At 49.8% G+C, this 14,442-nt stretch overlaps 1 protein-coding gene across 1 annotated transcript in view; it reads right to left on the bottom strand.

The window, feature by feature from the left end:
- Window positions 1–14,442, bottom strand: part of DNAAF9 (dynein axonemal assembly factor 9) — a 137,874-nt gene that overhangs the window by 58,733 nt on the left and 64,699 nt on the right. Inside the window, exons 21-22 of the mRNA XM_058192901.1 lie at window positions 8,871–8,974; window positions 144–290 (exon numbers count right to left, since the gene is read on the bottom strand). Coding sequence (XP_058048884.1) covers window positions 144–290; window positions 8,871–8,974 — 251 coding nt within the window. The remainder of the gene's footprint in view (window positions 1–143; window positions 291–8,870; window positions 8,975–14,442) is intronic.

The raw sequence follows: 14,442 nt of genomic DNA, 5'->3' as shown, positions 1-14,442 counted from the left end.
ACGTTTGGATTTTTTAAAAAACCCGCCTTATAATTAGGGGTTAACAGTGGGTTCCTTCACCAGGCACGCTGCATCTTCTCTGCCAGGAGAGCAAAGGAGAGACGTTTGCACATAAACCGAACCCAGAGCACAGCTGACGTTACCTGGGAATAGAAAGCTTTATAAAGGGCTGATTTTGGGAAAACCGCAATCATCAGGAGGTTGTTTGGAGTGTGGAGCTGGACTGGCAAATGAGGAAGCAGAGAGGCCTTGTATGCTATAAAAAGCGCGGCAACCACACTGGTAGAATCCTGAAACACAAAGAAGAAGAAAGAAAAGGAAACAACTTAACGGATGGAGATTCTGATATAAATTAAGCGAGGAAGAAGTTTATAATCCCTCTTTTGGATTCTTGGTCTTCAGCATCCCAGGGCCGTATCTCCAAGGTGTTGATGTTCCTTTACTCTGAAGCAGGGGTGAAATGCTACCGGTTCGCTCCAGTTCGGGCAAACCGGTAGTGATAAAAACTACCGGTTCGGCTGAACCGGTAATAAAAAAATGCTTTAAAAAGTTTTTTTTTAAAAAGGTTCCGATGATCACAGCTGTGCTGCACGATCGTCGGAAACTTTTTTTACTTTTTAAAAGCATTTTTTTACTACCGGTTCGGGCGAATAGGTAGTAAAAAATGCTTTAAAAAGTAAAAAAAAAAAAAGTTGGCCACACCCACCCAGTCACATGACCCCACCAAGCCACACCCACAGAACCGGTAGCAAAAAAGTTTGCATTTCACCACTGCTCTGAAGCCAGGAAAACAGTATTTTAATTGCTGGTTTTAAAGCTGATGTAAGTCAAGATTGAAAATAGCTAAGAAAGGAAGAAGAATAACACTGTGCCTTAACCAAGTATCTTCCAAGTGTACCAGGACTATTAAAATCCTAGCATTCCCAGCCAACCTGGGAGTTGTAGCACCAGGGTAGTTGGAAAATAACAGCAGGGCAAAGTCAGACTATAATTCTGGCTTGCTCAACTAATGAAGGTTGTGTTTTCTGAACCAGTATGGAGAATCTCTGGAGCAAAGCAACTCAATGTTACACTATGTTAGTGTTTTTTAAAATCACTTTAAGATGTCCGGAGTTCAACACCCAGAATTCCCCAGCCAGCATTATGGCTAAGGCACTAGGCTCGAAAGCAGGAGATGATGAGTTCTAGTCCTGCCTTTGGTTTGAATGCTGGCTGGATGACTTTGGGTCAAACACCAGGAGCTGGTGAGTTCTAGTTCTGCCTTACCATATAAGGTGGTTGGGTGAACTGCTTGGGCCAGTACATCTCTCTCCCTCAGCCCACCTCACCTCACAGGGTTGTTGTTGTAGTGGAGAAACTAGGAAGAGGAAGGTGTGGTTTGCCAACTTGGGTTATTTGTTAAAAATAATAACTATATAAATAAATGGAGAAAGAAAGAAATATTGTTTTGCTGAGCCGGCTGGGGAATTCTGGGACTTGAAGTCCACGTCTTAGATTTGCCAAGTTTGAAAAACCACAGCTATACATCCATCTAATTGAAGAGAATATTTGTAGCTCTATTTATTTATTTTATTTATTATTTAGATTTTTATACTGCCCTTCTCCCGAAGGACTCAGGGCGGTGTACAGCCAAATAAAACAATGATACAAAAATTAAAACCAGCTATAAAAGACTAATTTAAATTGGCCGATAATTCTAAAAATCCAAAAAAAAACCCTTTAAAAACTATTTAAAACTATTAGGCCAGTCCTGCGCGATGAAATAAAAGAGTCTTCAGCTCACGCCGGAAGATCAACACAGCACAAAGGAAATGGGTCCTTTGTGCTCTCCGAACTTGGTGGTTTTCTTGTAGACCTTTCATGACCCAACTAGGTAATCTCATCAGTGCTAGAAGGGAGGGGGGTTAGAGGAGTGGAGGAAAAGGGGGGAGGGGGAAGGAGGAGGCAGAGGAAGAAGAAGAGGAGGAGGAGGAGAAGGAAGAAAAGGAAGAGGAGGAAGAAGAAGGAAAAAGGAAAAAGAAAAAAAGTATGGGTCCTTGGTGCTCTCTGAGCTTGGCAGTTTTCTTGTAGATCTTTCATGACCCAACTAGGTAACCTCATCAGTGCTAGAAGGGAAGGGGGTATGGAATGGGGAGGAGGAGGACAACGATGACTGTGGGGTCCTTGGTGTACTCTGAACATGGTTGCTTCCTTGCACAGACACATCTCTTTCGCTCACCCATCCACTCACACACATACAAACACACACCTCTCACACACACACACAAGCATCTCTCTCTTACACCCACCCACAAAACACAGATATTTCACGACCCAAATAGGTAACGTCATCAGTGCTAGAAGGAGAGTGGGGTTTGCAAGGGTGGTGGTGGAGGAGGAGGAAGAGCACTGTCGGATCCTTGATGTTCTCCATGCTGAATCGTTTTCTTGCAGAAATGTCATCACCCAACTAAGGAACAACATCGGCTCTAGAACAGGGGTCTCCAACCTTGGCAACTTTAAGACTTGTGGACTTCAACTCCCAGAATTCCCAGCTTTGCTGGCTGAGGAACTCTGAGTTGAAGTCCACAAGTTCAGTTGCCAAGGTTGGAGACCCCTGCTCTAGAACAGGGGTCTCCAACCTTGCTCCCTTTAAGACTTGTGGACTTCAACTCCCAGAGTCCCTCAGCCAGCAAAGCAGGGGTCTCCAACCTTGGTCCCTTTAAGACTTGTGGACTTCAACTCCCAGAGTCCCTCAGCCAGCAAAGCAGGGGTCTCCAACTTGGTCCCTTTAAGACTTGTGGACTTCAACTCCCAGAGTCCCTCAGCCAGCAAAGCAGGGGTCTCCAACCTTGGTCCCTTTAAGACTTATGGACTTCAACCCCAGAGTCCTCAGCCAGCAAAGCAGGGGTCTCCAACCTGGTCCCTTTAAGACTTGTGGACTTCAACTCCCAGAGTCCTCAGCCAGCAAAGCAGGGGTCTCCAACCTTGGTCCCTTTAAGACTTGTGGACTTCAACTCCCAGAGTCCCTCAGCCAGCAAAGCAGGGGTCTCCAACCTTGGTCCCTTTAAGACTTGTGGACTTCAACTCCCAGAGTCCCTCAGCCAGCAAAGCAGGGGTCTCCAACCTTGCTCCCTTTAAGACTTGTGGACTTCAACTCCCAGAGTCCCTCAGCCAGCAAAGCAGGGGTCTCCAACCTTGCTCCCTTTAAGACTTGTGGACTTCAACTCCCAGAGTCCCTCAGCCAGCAAAGCAGGGGTCTCCAACCTTGGTCCCTTTAAGACTTGTGGACTTCAACTCCCAGAGTCCCTCAGCCAGTTTCAACCTTGGTCCCTTGAAGACTTGTGGACTTCAACTCCCAGAGTCCCTCAGCCAGTTTCAACCTTGGTCCCTTGAAGACTTGTGGACTTCAACTCCCAGAGTCCCTCAGCCAGCAAAGCAGGGGTCTCCAACCTTGGTCCCTTTAAGACTTGTGGACTTCAACTCCCAGAGTCCCTCAGCCAGCAAAGCAGGGGTCTCCAACCTTGGTCCGTCCCTCAGCCAGCAAAGCAGGAGTCTCCAACCTTGGTCCCTTTAAGACTTGTGGACTTCAACTCCCAGAGTCCCTCAGCCAGCAAAGCAGGGGTCTCCAACCTTGGTCCCTTTAAGACTTGTGGACTTCAACTCCCAGAGTCCCTCAGCCAGCAAAGCAGGGGTCTCCAACCTTGGTCCCTTTAAGACTTGTGGACTTCAACTCCCAGAGTCCTCAGCCAGCAAAGCAGGGGTCTCCAACCTTGGTCCCTTTAAGACTTGTGGACTTCAACTCCCAGAGTCCTCAGCCAGCAAAGCAGGGGCCTCCAACCTTGGACCCTTTAAGACTTGTGGACTTCAACTCCCAGAGTCCCTCAGCCAGCAAAGCAGGGGTCTCCAACCTTGCTCCCTTTAAGACTTGTGGACTTCAACTCCCAGAGTCCCTCAGCCAGCAAAGCAGGGGTCTCCAACCTTGCTCCCTTTAAGACTTGTGGACTTCAACTCCCAGAGTCCCTCAGCCAGCAAAGCAGGGGTCTCCAACCTTGCTCCCTTTAAGACTTGTGGACCAACTCCCAGAGTCCCTCAGCCAGCAAAGCAGGAGTCTCCAACCTTGGTCCCTTGAAGACTTGTGGACTTCAACTCCCAGAGTCCCTCAGCCAGTTTCAACCTTGGTCCCTTGAAGACTTGTGGACTTCAACTCCCAGAGTCCCTCAGCCAGCAAAGCAGGAGTCTCCAACCTTGGTCCCTTTAAGACTTGTGGACTTCAACTCCCAGAGTCCCTCAGCCAGCAAAGCAGGGGTCTCCAACCTTGGTCCCTTTAAGACTTGTGGACTTCAACTCCCAGAGTCCCTCAGCCAGCAAAGCAGGGGTCTCCAACCTTGGTCCCTTTAAGACTTGTGGACTTCAACTCCCAGAGTCCCTCAGCCAGCAAAGCAGGGGTCTCCAACCTTGCTCCCTTTAAGACTTGTGGACTTCAACTCCCAGAGTCCCTCAGCCAGCAAAGCAGGGGTCTCCAACCTTGGTCCCTTTAAGACTTGTGGACTTCAACTCCCAGAGTCCCTCAGCCAGTTTCAACCTTGGTCCCTTGAAGACTTGTGGACTTCAACTCCCAGAGTCCCTCAGCCAGTTTCAACCTTGGTCCCTTGAAGACTTGTGGACTTCAACTCCCAGAGTCCCCCAGCCAGCAAAGCAGGGGTCTCCAACCTTGGTCCCTTTAAGACTTGTGGACTTCAACTCCCAGAGTCCCTCAGCCAGCAAAGCAGGGGTCTCCAACCTTGGTCCCTTTAAGACTTGTGGACTTCAACTCCCAGAGTCCCTCAGCCAGCAAAGCAGGGGTCTCCAACCTTGGTCCCTTTAAGACTTGTGGACTTCAACTCCCAGAGTCCCTCAGCCAGCAAAGCAGGGGTCTCCAACCTTGGTCCCTTTAAGACTTGTGGACTTCAACTCCCAGAGTCCCCCAGCCAGCAAAGCAGGGGTCTCCAACCTTGGTCCCTTTAAGACTTGTGGACTTCAACTCCCAGAGTCCTCAGCCAGCAAAGCAGGGGTCTCCAACCTTGGTCCCTTTAAGACTTGTGGACTTCAACTCCCAGAGTCCCTCAGCCAGCAAAGCAGGGGTCTCCAACCTTGGTCCCTTTAAGACTTGTGGACTTCAACTCCCAGAGTCCCCCAGCCAGCAAAGCAGGGGTCTCCAACCTTGGTCCCTTTAAGACTTGTGGACTTCAACTCCCAGAGTCCCCCAGCCAGCAAAGCAGGGGTCTCCAACCTTGGTCCCTTTAAGACTTGTGGACTTCAACTCCCAGAGTCCCCCAGCCAGCAAAGCAGGGGTCTCCAACCTTGGTCCCTTTAAGACTTGTGGACTTCAACTCCCAGAGTCCCTCTGAGGAACTCTGGGAGTTGAAGTCCACAAGTCTTAAAGGGACCAAGGTTGGAGACCCCTGCTCTAGAACATCTTAACTTATTCCAGGTGCTAGGAAGGGGGGCCTTGAGCCCATGCAACAATTCAGCTGAAATCTGACATGTTCAAGATCCTCGGTCGATAAAACTAAGTTGCCTGGAGCCAATGTTAAAAAAAAGCAAACAAATAAATAAAGGAGGCCGCTGAAGAGAAAAACACACCCTTGTGTACTAATTTCCATGGAAATCAAGCCTCTTATCTTTTCCCTTTCCCTTATTTTTATTTTTTTATCGCTGTCCCCAACCGCTGCCCCGTTCTTTGCCTGCTTTGTGTTATTTTTAGCTGGGCAGCCTCACCCCTGGCTGGCCGCTCTCTGGTGAAAACAATACAAATTCCCTTTCAAGGGTTTTTGCTTGGGACAAAAATAAAATAAAATAAAATAGACCTGGCTACGGTTTCAGGAGCGACAAGAGGGTCCCATAAATAGCCCCGGGAGTTGGGGGAAGGGGGAGAGCTTTGACAGAAAATGAAGATTTTTGAAAGCGAACAATAGCAAAAAAAAAAAAAAAAAGGAGGTTGAGACCCAGCTGGGGTTTTTTTTGTGGGGGGGGGGCTTACAAAGAGGGGAGTGGAGAGCAGGAGAGGAACTGAAAGGGGAGAAGAAGAAAAAAACACCATGAAAAGCTTTGGCTTCGGTGGGTTTTGTTTTTGTTTTGCAGATTTAATCAGAGCGAACAGGCCCTTTGCAGAGGGAAAAAAACAACAACAACAAACCCCCGGAGGGCAAAGAAGGACATTTCTGCCCCAAACTATTTGCGGCACAGCTGAGATCTGCCAAGATGGCAGCCCCGGATCCTTGCGTGATCCGCTGGCTGGCCGTGTGTGGGAATCCGGCACGCAGAGCTTGCAAGTTGTTGGGTTGTTGGGCTAAAGGGTGGGGAACAGGGTGGGATTGATGGTGTTTTGATCATAAGGGGGGGAGGAGGAGGAGGAGGAGGAGGAGGAGGAGATTTTGGGGCAATTTGGAGGATAGAAATGGAGAATGGGGAAGGACCACGAGGGTCAGGTGGCTTCGTGTGTTTGAAACGTGGCAACTTTTAAGAGGGGTGGGCTTCAAGAATTCCCCAGTCAGCTACACACAAACACAGGCACGTGTGTTTCCCTCTCTCTTCACACACACAGTTTCTCTCTCACATACACATCTCTCTCCAATAAAATATTCTCTTCTCTTCTCTTCCTATCCTACTCTTCCTCCCTCCCTCCTTCTTTCCCTCCCTAATTCCTTCCTTTCTTCCTTCCTGTCCCTTTCTCTCTAGCTCCTTCCTCCCTTCCTTTCTTCTTTTCCCTTTCCCCCTCCCTCCTTCTCTCCCTCCCTAATTCCTTCCTTCCTCCCTCCCTCCCTCCGTCCCTTTCTTCTTTTCCCTTATAATTCTTGATAAAGATATCTTTTCTTTTATGTACACTGAGAGCATATGCACCAAGACAAATTCCTTGTGTGTCCAATCACACATAAAAAAATTCTATTCTATTCTATTCTATTCTATTCTATTCTATTCTATTCTATTCTATTCTATTCTATTCTATTCTATTCTATTCTATTCTATTCTATTCTAGATTTTCTATCCTATCCTATCCTATCCTATCCTATCCTATCCTATCCTATCCTATCCTATCCTATCCTATCCTATCCTATCCTTTCTTATCTCATCTCATCCCATCCCATCCCATCCCATCCCAATTCTATTCTATTTATAAGGTACTATTTCAAGTGCTCGCATGCCATGTGGGAGATGATGGAGAGAAAAGCAGATGTAATGCGATATAAATATAATGAGACTTTATAGCTGGAGGGACTCAACCTTGCTCTGAAGAATTCCAAAACAGGCTGAGAAGAAGCTGAGAGGAACCTCTTCTGCTTTTATGGAATATTGAGATTAGATTCTTTTTTTTTTAATTCCACCTTTATTACTTTATAAGCAACTCAGGGTAGTGAACCTCCCCAACACACCTTCCATCTCCTATATTCCCCATATCACCTCTCCTGCGGGAGCTGCATCGGTTGCCAATTTGCTTCAGGGGGGCAATTCAAGGTGTTGCTGATGTCCCCTTTAAAGCCCTCCATGGCTTGGGACCAGGTGATCTGAGGCAGGGGTCTCCAACCTTGGCAACTTTTAGACTTGTGGACTTCAACTCCCAGAATCCCTCAGTCAGCAAAGCAAAGCTGGCTGAGGAATTGTGGGAGTTGAAGTCCACGAGTCTTAAAGTTGCCAAGGTTGGAGACCTCTGATCTGAGGGACCGTCTCTTGCTGGTCACATCTACCTGACCCCTCAGAGTGGGGAGGCAGGGAATGCTGTGGGTCCCATCCCCGAGGGAGATACACCTGGTGGGACCCAGAAGAAGGGCCTTCTCAGTGGTGGCTCCCTCTCTCTCACTGGAACATCATTTCCCCCAGAGATTAAAACGGCCCCCCCACTCTAAGAGTCCTCCGGAAGGCGCTGAAGACCTGGTTCTGCAAGCGGGCCTGGGGAACCCGGAGCGGGATGGAGCCCGTTCAATGGCTCGTGTGATCGGCTGTCACCGGGGCAGTGGGTGGAGATTTTCTTTGATTCTTTTTGTTAAGGTTTTATTGTTTTAAATGTGGTTTTATATGGGGTAAGGAACCTTGAGTCACCACGGGTGAATAAGCAGCAATATAAATTCAAAATAAATAAATAAAAACCACCACGACCATGTGTGCTAGATTGGGCTGAGAGAGAGAGAGAGGTGGGGGGTTGTTGTGACCCAGGCCCAAGTAGGTAGTAATAAACTTAGTCCGTGGGGAAAAAAAACCTTTATTCGAACAGCTGGGAATTACTTCATTCCCAGCGTCGTTCAACTCAAAGTAAAACAAATGCCTCCCAACACAAATTCCTCAGTTATCTCGCAAACCTTGGTCCAATTAGGTAAAGGCCCTTCCTGGCAAATGTCCAGAAGACACACACACAAAAAAAAGATGTACATGAAGCAGCGAACGAAGCAGAACTACAACGTTGTTTTCCAGCAAAGCTCAAACATCATTGCCGGTCTGTTTTAAGCCTTATGGGAGGGGCCAATCATCTCCTGGCCTTACTCCCGAGTTGTCCTCTCTGCTTGAGCTGCTCTTGCCTTCTGGCAGCTCTTCTCATGCGTGCATTAGGAACAGGCTCCTCCTGTTCCTCTGCCTCACTACTGTCAGTCTCTGGAGGCTCTGGAGTCCGCACCTCACTCCCCGATGGCCCTGGCCTCCCCTCAGCCTCATCGCTGTCCGACTCCTTTGCCAGCTCCGTAGGCTGCTGACAGATCACAACAGGGGCGGGGGGACTGGCCCAAAATCACCCAGCTGAATTTCATGCCTAAGGAGGGACTAGAACTCCTGGTGTCTCCTGGTTTCTAGCCTGGTGCTCTAACCATTAAAGCACATGGTCTTCTCACTTCGTATTTCATACAAATAGGCTGGCATGCACTTACCCCGTCATAGAACTGGATGGACACCATGTGTGCTTTGGAGATGGTTATGCTCCCGTAGTGGGGGTGACAAAACAAAAGGCCCTCGGAAAAGAAATAAAGTTTCCCTGGAAAGAAAAATAAACCAAATTATGAGATCGTTGGTTTAAAGTGATTTATGCCACCAATTACCGAAGCTTTTTGGCGGGAAATTTCCAATGTCCAGCCGACATTAAGACCACAGATATTAAAGCTATTGAAAGGCACTTCAAAATCTGCAATTACAATCTGCAATTAAAACTCTGAATAACGAAGTATATTCCAGGCGTAATCGTGCAGGTAGTAAGATTTTATTTTCTTAGATTCAAACGTTCGCTCTAGCTGTGAAATAAAGAAACTTTAGAATAATAATAATAATAATAATAATAATTTAATTTGTATACCGCCCTTCTCCCGAAGGACTCAGGGCAGTTTACAGCCAGATAAAAATAGCATTCATAAATACAATACAATAAAATCAGAGTTAAAAAACTTATTCAAATTGGCTGATAATTCAAATATAAAATACATAACAACATAAAAACCCCATTAAAATCCTAATAAAACCCATTTTATGCCAGTTCCGCGCGGAAGAATAAATACGTCTTCAGCTTGCGGTGGAAGGTCCGGAGGTCGGGAAGTTGACGAAGTCCTGGGGGAAGCTCATTCCAGAGGGCAGGTGCCCCCACAGAGAAGGCTCTCGCCCTGGGGGTCGCCAGCCGGCATTGTTTGGCTGACAGCACCCTGAGGAGACCCTCTCTATGGGAGCGCACCGGTCGGTGGGAGGCAGGGAACATAGAATAAGGAGATTGCAAGGGACTTTGGAGGTCTTCTAGTCCAGGGGTCTCCAACCTTGGCAACTATAAGCCTGGTGAATTTAAACTCCCAGAATTGCCCCAGCCAGCTTTGCTAGCTGGGGAATTCTGGGAGTTGAAGTCTGCCAGGCTTAAATTTGCCAAGGTTGGAGAACTCTGTTCTAGTCCATCCCCCTGCTCAAGCAGAGGACCCCCTGTACCAGTGATGGCTAACCTTTTCCGGGCCAAGTGCCCAAAGCATGCGCCCCACCTCAAGTGTATCTGCACATGGCCCAGAGGTGGGTTTCAGCAGGTTCTGACCAGTTCTGGAGAACCGGTAGCGGAAATTTTGAGTAGTTCTGAGAACCGGTAGTAAAAATTCTGACCGGCCCCACCTCCATCTATTCTCTGCCTCCTGAGTCCCAGCTGATCGGGAGGAAATGGGGATTTTGCAGTATCCTTTCCCTAGATTGGGGAGGGAATGGGGATTTAGCAGTATCCTTCCCCTGTCACGCCCACCAAGCCATGCCACGCCCACCAAGCCATGTCAAGCCCACAGAACCAGTAGTAAAAAATTTTCAAACCCACCACTGGCGTGGCCCCATACATGAACCCTTCCCCCCCGCGCATACACGCATACCCCCCCACACGTGCCCCACCCCCGCGCTTGCACGGTAGAGACGCGAAGACCAGCTGGCCGGCGGGAGATGTGCGTGCATGCGCAGCAGAACTGAACTGGCGTGACAGCTCATGTGCCATCAGAGAGGGCGCTGCGTGTCCTCTGGCATGCGTGCCATAGGTTCGCCATCACCGCCCTATACCATTCCAGACAAATGGTAATTGCTACCAACCTGCCTTCCATTGAGGACCTGTATCCTGCACGAATCAAGAAAAGGGCCGTGAAAATATTTGCAGATCACTCGCATCCTGGACATAAACTGTTTCAACTCCTACCCTCAAAACGACACAATAGAGCACTGCACACCAGAACAACTAGACACAAGAACAGTTTTTTCCCGAAGGCCATCACTCTGCTAAACAAATAATTCCCTCAACACTGTCAGACTATTTACTGAATCTGCACTACTATTAATCGTTTCATAGTTCCCATCACCAATCTCTTTCCACTTATGACTGTGTGACTGTAACTTTGTTGCTGGCAATCCTTATGATTTATATTGATATTGATTGTTTCCTGATTGCTTATTTGTACCCTATGATTATCATTAAGTGTTTTTTTTATTTATTTATTTATTTATTTATTTATTTATTTATTTATTTATTTATATACCGCCCTATCTCCCTAAGGACTCAGGGCGGTTCACAGGCAGTTAAAACACATATAAATACAGATTAAAAACAACAATTAAAAAACTTATTCTATAGCCTAATTTTTAAAACAATATAAATAATAAAAACCCCTTAAAACCAATTTTTTAAAATCTAATCCAGTCCCGCGCAGATGAATAGGTGTGTTTTAAGCTCGCGACGAAAGGTTCGGAGGTCCGGAAGTTGACGAAGTCCTGGAGGGAGTTCGTTCCAGAGGGTGGGAGCCCCCACAGAGAAGGCCCTTCCCCTGGGTGTCGCCAGACGGCACTGCCTAGCTGACGGCACCCTGAGGAGTCCCTCCCTGTGAGAGCGTACAGGTCGGTGAGAGGTATTTGGTAGCAGTAGGCGGTCCCGTAAATAGCCCGGCCCTATGCCAAGGAGCGCTTTAAAGATTGTCACCAGCACCTTGAAGAGCACCCGGAAGGCCACAGGTAGCCAGTGCAGTCTGCGCAGGATAGGTGTCACACGGGAGCCATGAGGGGCTCTCTCTATCACCCGCGCAGCCGCATTCTGGACTAACTGAAGCCTCCGGATGCCCCTCAAGGGGAGCCCCATGTAGAGAGCATTGCAGTAATCCAGGCGAGACGTCACGAGGGCGTGAGTGACCGTGCATAAGGCATCCCGGTCTAGAAAGGGGCGCAACTGGCACACCAGGCGAACCTGGTGGAAAGCTCTCCTGGAGACGGCCGTCAAATGGTCTTCAAAAGACAGCCGTTCATCCAGGAGAACGCCCGTTGCGCACCCTCTCCATCGGGGCCAGTGACTCGCCCCCAACAGTCAGCCGAGGACTCAGCTGACTGTACCGGGATGCCGGCATCCACAGCCACTCTGTCTTGGAGGGATTGAGCTTGAGCCTGTTTCTCCCCATCCAGACCCGTACGGCTTCCAAACACCGGGACAGCACTTCGATAGCTTCATTGGGGTGGCCCGGTGTGGAAAAGTACAGCTGGGTGTCATCAGCGTACAGCTGGTATCTCACACCGAAGCCACTGATGATCTCACCCAGCGGCTTCATATAGATGTTGAACAGAAGGGGCGAGAGAATCGACCCCTGCGGCACCCCACAAGTGAGGCGCCTCGGGGCCGACCTCTGCCCCCCTGTCAACACCGTCTGCGACCGGTCGGAGAGATAGGAGGAGAACCACCGATAAACGGTGCCTCCCACTCCCAATCCCTCCAACCGGCGCAGCAGGATACCATGGTCGATGGTATCGAAAGCCGCTGAGAGGTCTAATAGGACCAGGACAGAGGAGCAACCCCTATCCCTGGCCCTCCAGAGATCATCCACCAACGCGACCAAAGCCGTCTCCGTGCTGTAACCGGCCGGAAACCGGACTGGAACGGGTCTAGATAGACAGTTTCATCCAGGTGTAGGGAAACTGATATGCCACCATGCTCTCAACAACCTTCGCCAAGCGGGTTGGAGACCGACGATAATTACCTAAAACAGCCGGGTCCAGGAGGGCTTCTTGAGGAGGGGTTTCACCACCGCCTCTTTCAAGGCGGCCGGAAAGACTCCTCCAACAAGGAGGCACTCAGAATCGCCTGGAGCCAGCCTCGTGTCACCTCCTGAGTGGCCAGCACCAGCCAGGAGGGCACGGGTCCAGTAAACACGTGGTGGCATTCAGCCTACCCAACAACCTGTCCATGTCCTCGGAGCCACAGGGTCAAACTCATCCCAGAAAATATCACCAAGACCACCCTCAGACGCCTCATCTGAATCGCCGCAAGTTTGGTCTAAACCGTCTCAAGCTGAACGATTTTATCGTATAGATAACCGTTAAACTCCTCAGCACGCCCCTGCAACGGGTCATCCCGCCCCTGGTGAAGGAGGGAACGGGTCACCAAACAGGGCGGCTGGGCGGTTATCTGCCGACGCAATGAGGGAGGAGGCGAGCAACGCCTCGCTTCTCAGTGCCACTAGGTAGGTCCTAGTATAGGACCTAACTAGTGTCCGATCAGCCTCTAAACGGCTAGACCTCCAGGAGCTCTCTAGGCGTCTTCTCCGCGTTTCATCCCCTCAGCTCCTCGGAGAACCAAGGAGCCGGTTGGGATCTGCGCCGGGTCAGAGGTCGCAGAGGCACGACACGGTCTAAAGCCCCAGCCGCAGCCCGTTGCCAGGCTGCGGCTAGTTCCTCTGCCGTGCCGTGAGCCAGACCCTCAGGAAGTGGCCCAAGCTCCGTCCGGAACCTCTCCGGGTCCATCAGGCGCCTGGGATGGGACCAGCGCTGTGGTTCCGTCTCCCTGCCGGGTTGAGGGGCGGTCAGAAAGGCCAGGGGAAGGAGAGTGATCTGACCATGACAAAGGTTCTATGACTACATCTCTCAAATCCAGATCCTTCAACCACTGACCAGAGATAAAAATCAGGTCCAGTGTGCCACCCCCAGTGTGAGTGGGGCCATCCACTACTTGAGTCAGGTCCAAGGCCGTCATGGAAGCCATGAACTCCCGAGCCACTGTCGATGACAAGCCGGCAGATGGCAAGTTAAAGTCCCCATGACTAAAAGTCTGGGGTCTCCACTGCCACCCGGCAAGCACCTCCAGGAGCTCGGGCAGGGCAGCTGTCACGCAGCAAGGAGCCAGGTACGTGACCAGCAAGCCCATCTGACACCTATGACCCCATCTCACAAAGAGGGATTCACACCGCAATCTGAGGTACAGTGGTCTCCTCGGCTCTAGACTCTCTTTAATAGCAACCGCCACCCCCACCCCTACCCTGGGCCTCGGCTGATGGAATGCACGGAAACCCGTGGGCACATTTCACCAGGGCACGCCTTCAGTGCCCAACCAGGTCTCCGTAACGCCTATAAGATCCGCGCGCCCCTGAATAAGATCGTATATTAGGGGGCCTTATTGGCCACGGACCGTGCGTTGCATAACATGAGACGAAGGCCCAGGCTCTGAGGGTCTTGACCATCCGGGAACGGGAAAGTCAGAGGGATCGGGCACGCGATCGCTTGCAGACATCGAACGTGACCCCTAGACCGATACGATCCCCCTTCCGCCATATCTGCCCCTCCCACTTACCGTGCAAATGGAACCACCTCACAAAAGGAACACATTCCCCCATAACCTCCGAACCCACTAAATAATCACCACGAGCACGCTGCAGGGACTGGTTTCTCCCGACGGACTACCCCAACACCCGCCTAACCCTCCCACCCCTTAAAAATGCCCTATCTAAAAACCCCCAAAGGCTCTTCCTCTTCGCATGCCACCTCTGTGGGTCCCAAGACCCGTCATTGAGGCCGGCCTTAGGTAAGGTAACAGGCCGTTCCCACGAGGCGGGGGCACCTCGCAGGCGCAAGAGTTCGGATCTAGAATAGCACATGCAATAAAACAATAAAAGTCAGCAGAAAATAGATTGTCCCGGACTAACAGAGATGTTAACAGAGATGTTCTCCTGAGGTAGCTCTCTAATTAGGATCCAGATA

Source organism: Ahaetulla prasina, chromosome 8 (assembly GCF_028640845.1).
Source record: "Ahaetulla prasina isolate Xishuangbanna chromosome 8, ASM2864084v1, whole genome shotgun sequence".
Taxonomy (NCBI): domain Eukaryota; kingdom Metazoa; phylum Chordata; class Lepidosauria; order Squamata; family Colubridae; genus Ahaetulla; species Ahaetulla prasina.
Note: the sequence above shows the minus strand (reverse complement) of the source record. Positions and strands in the feature narration are given on the sequence as shown.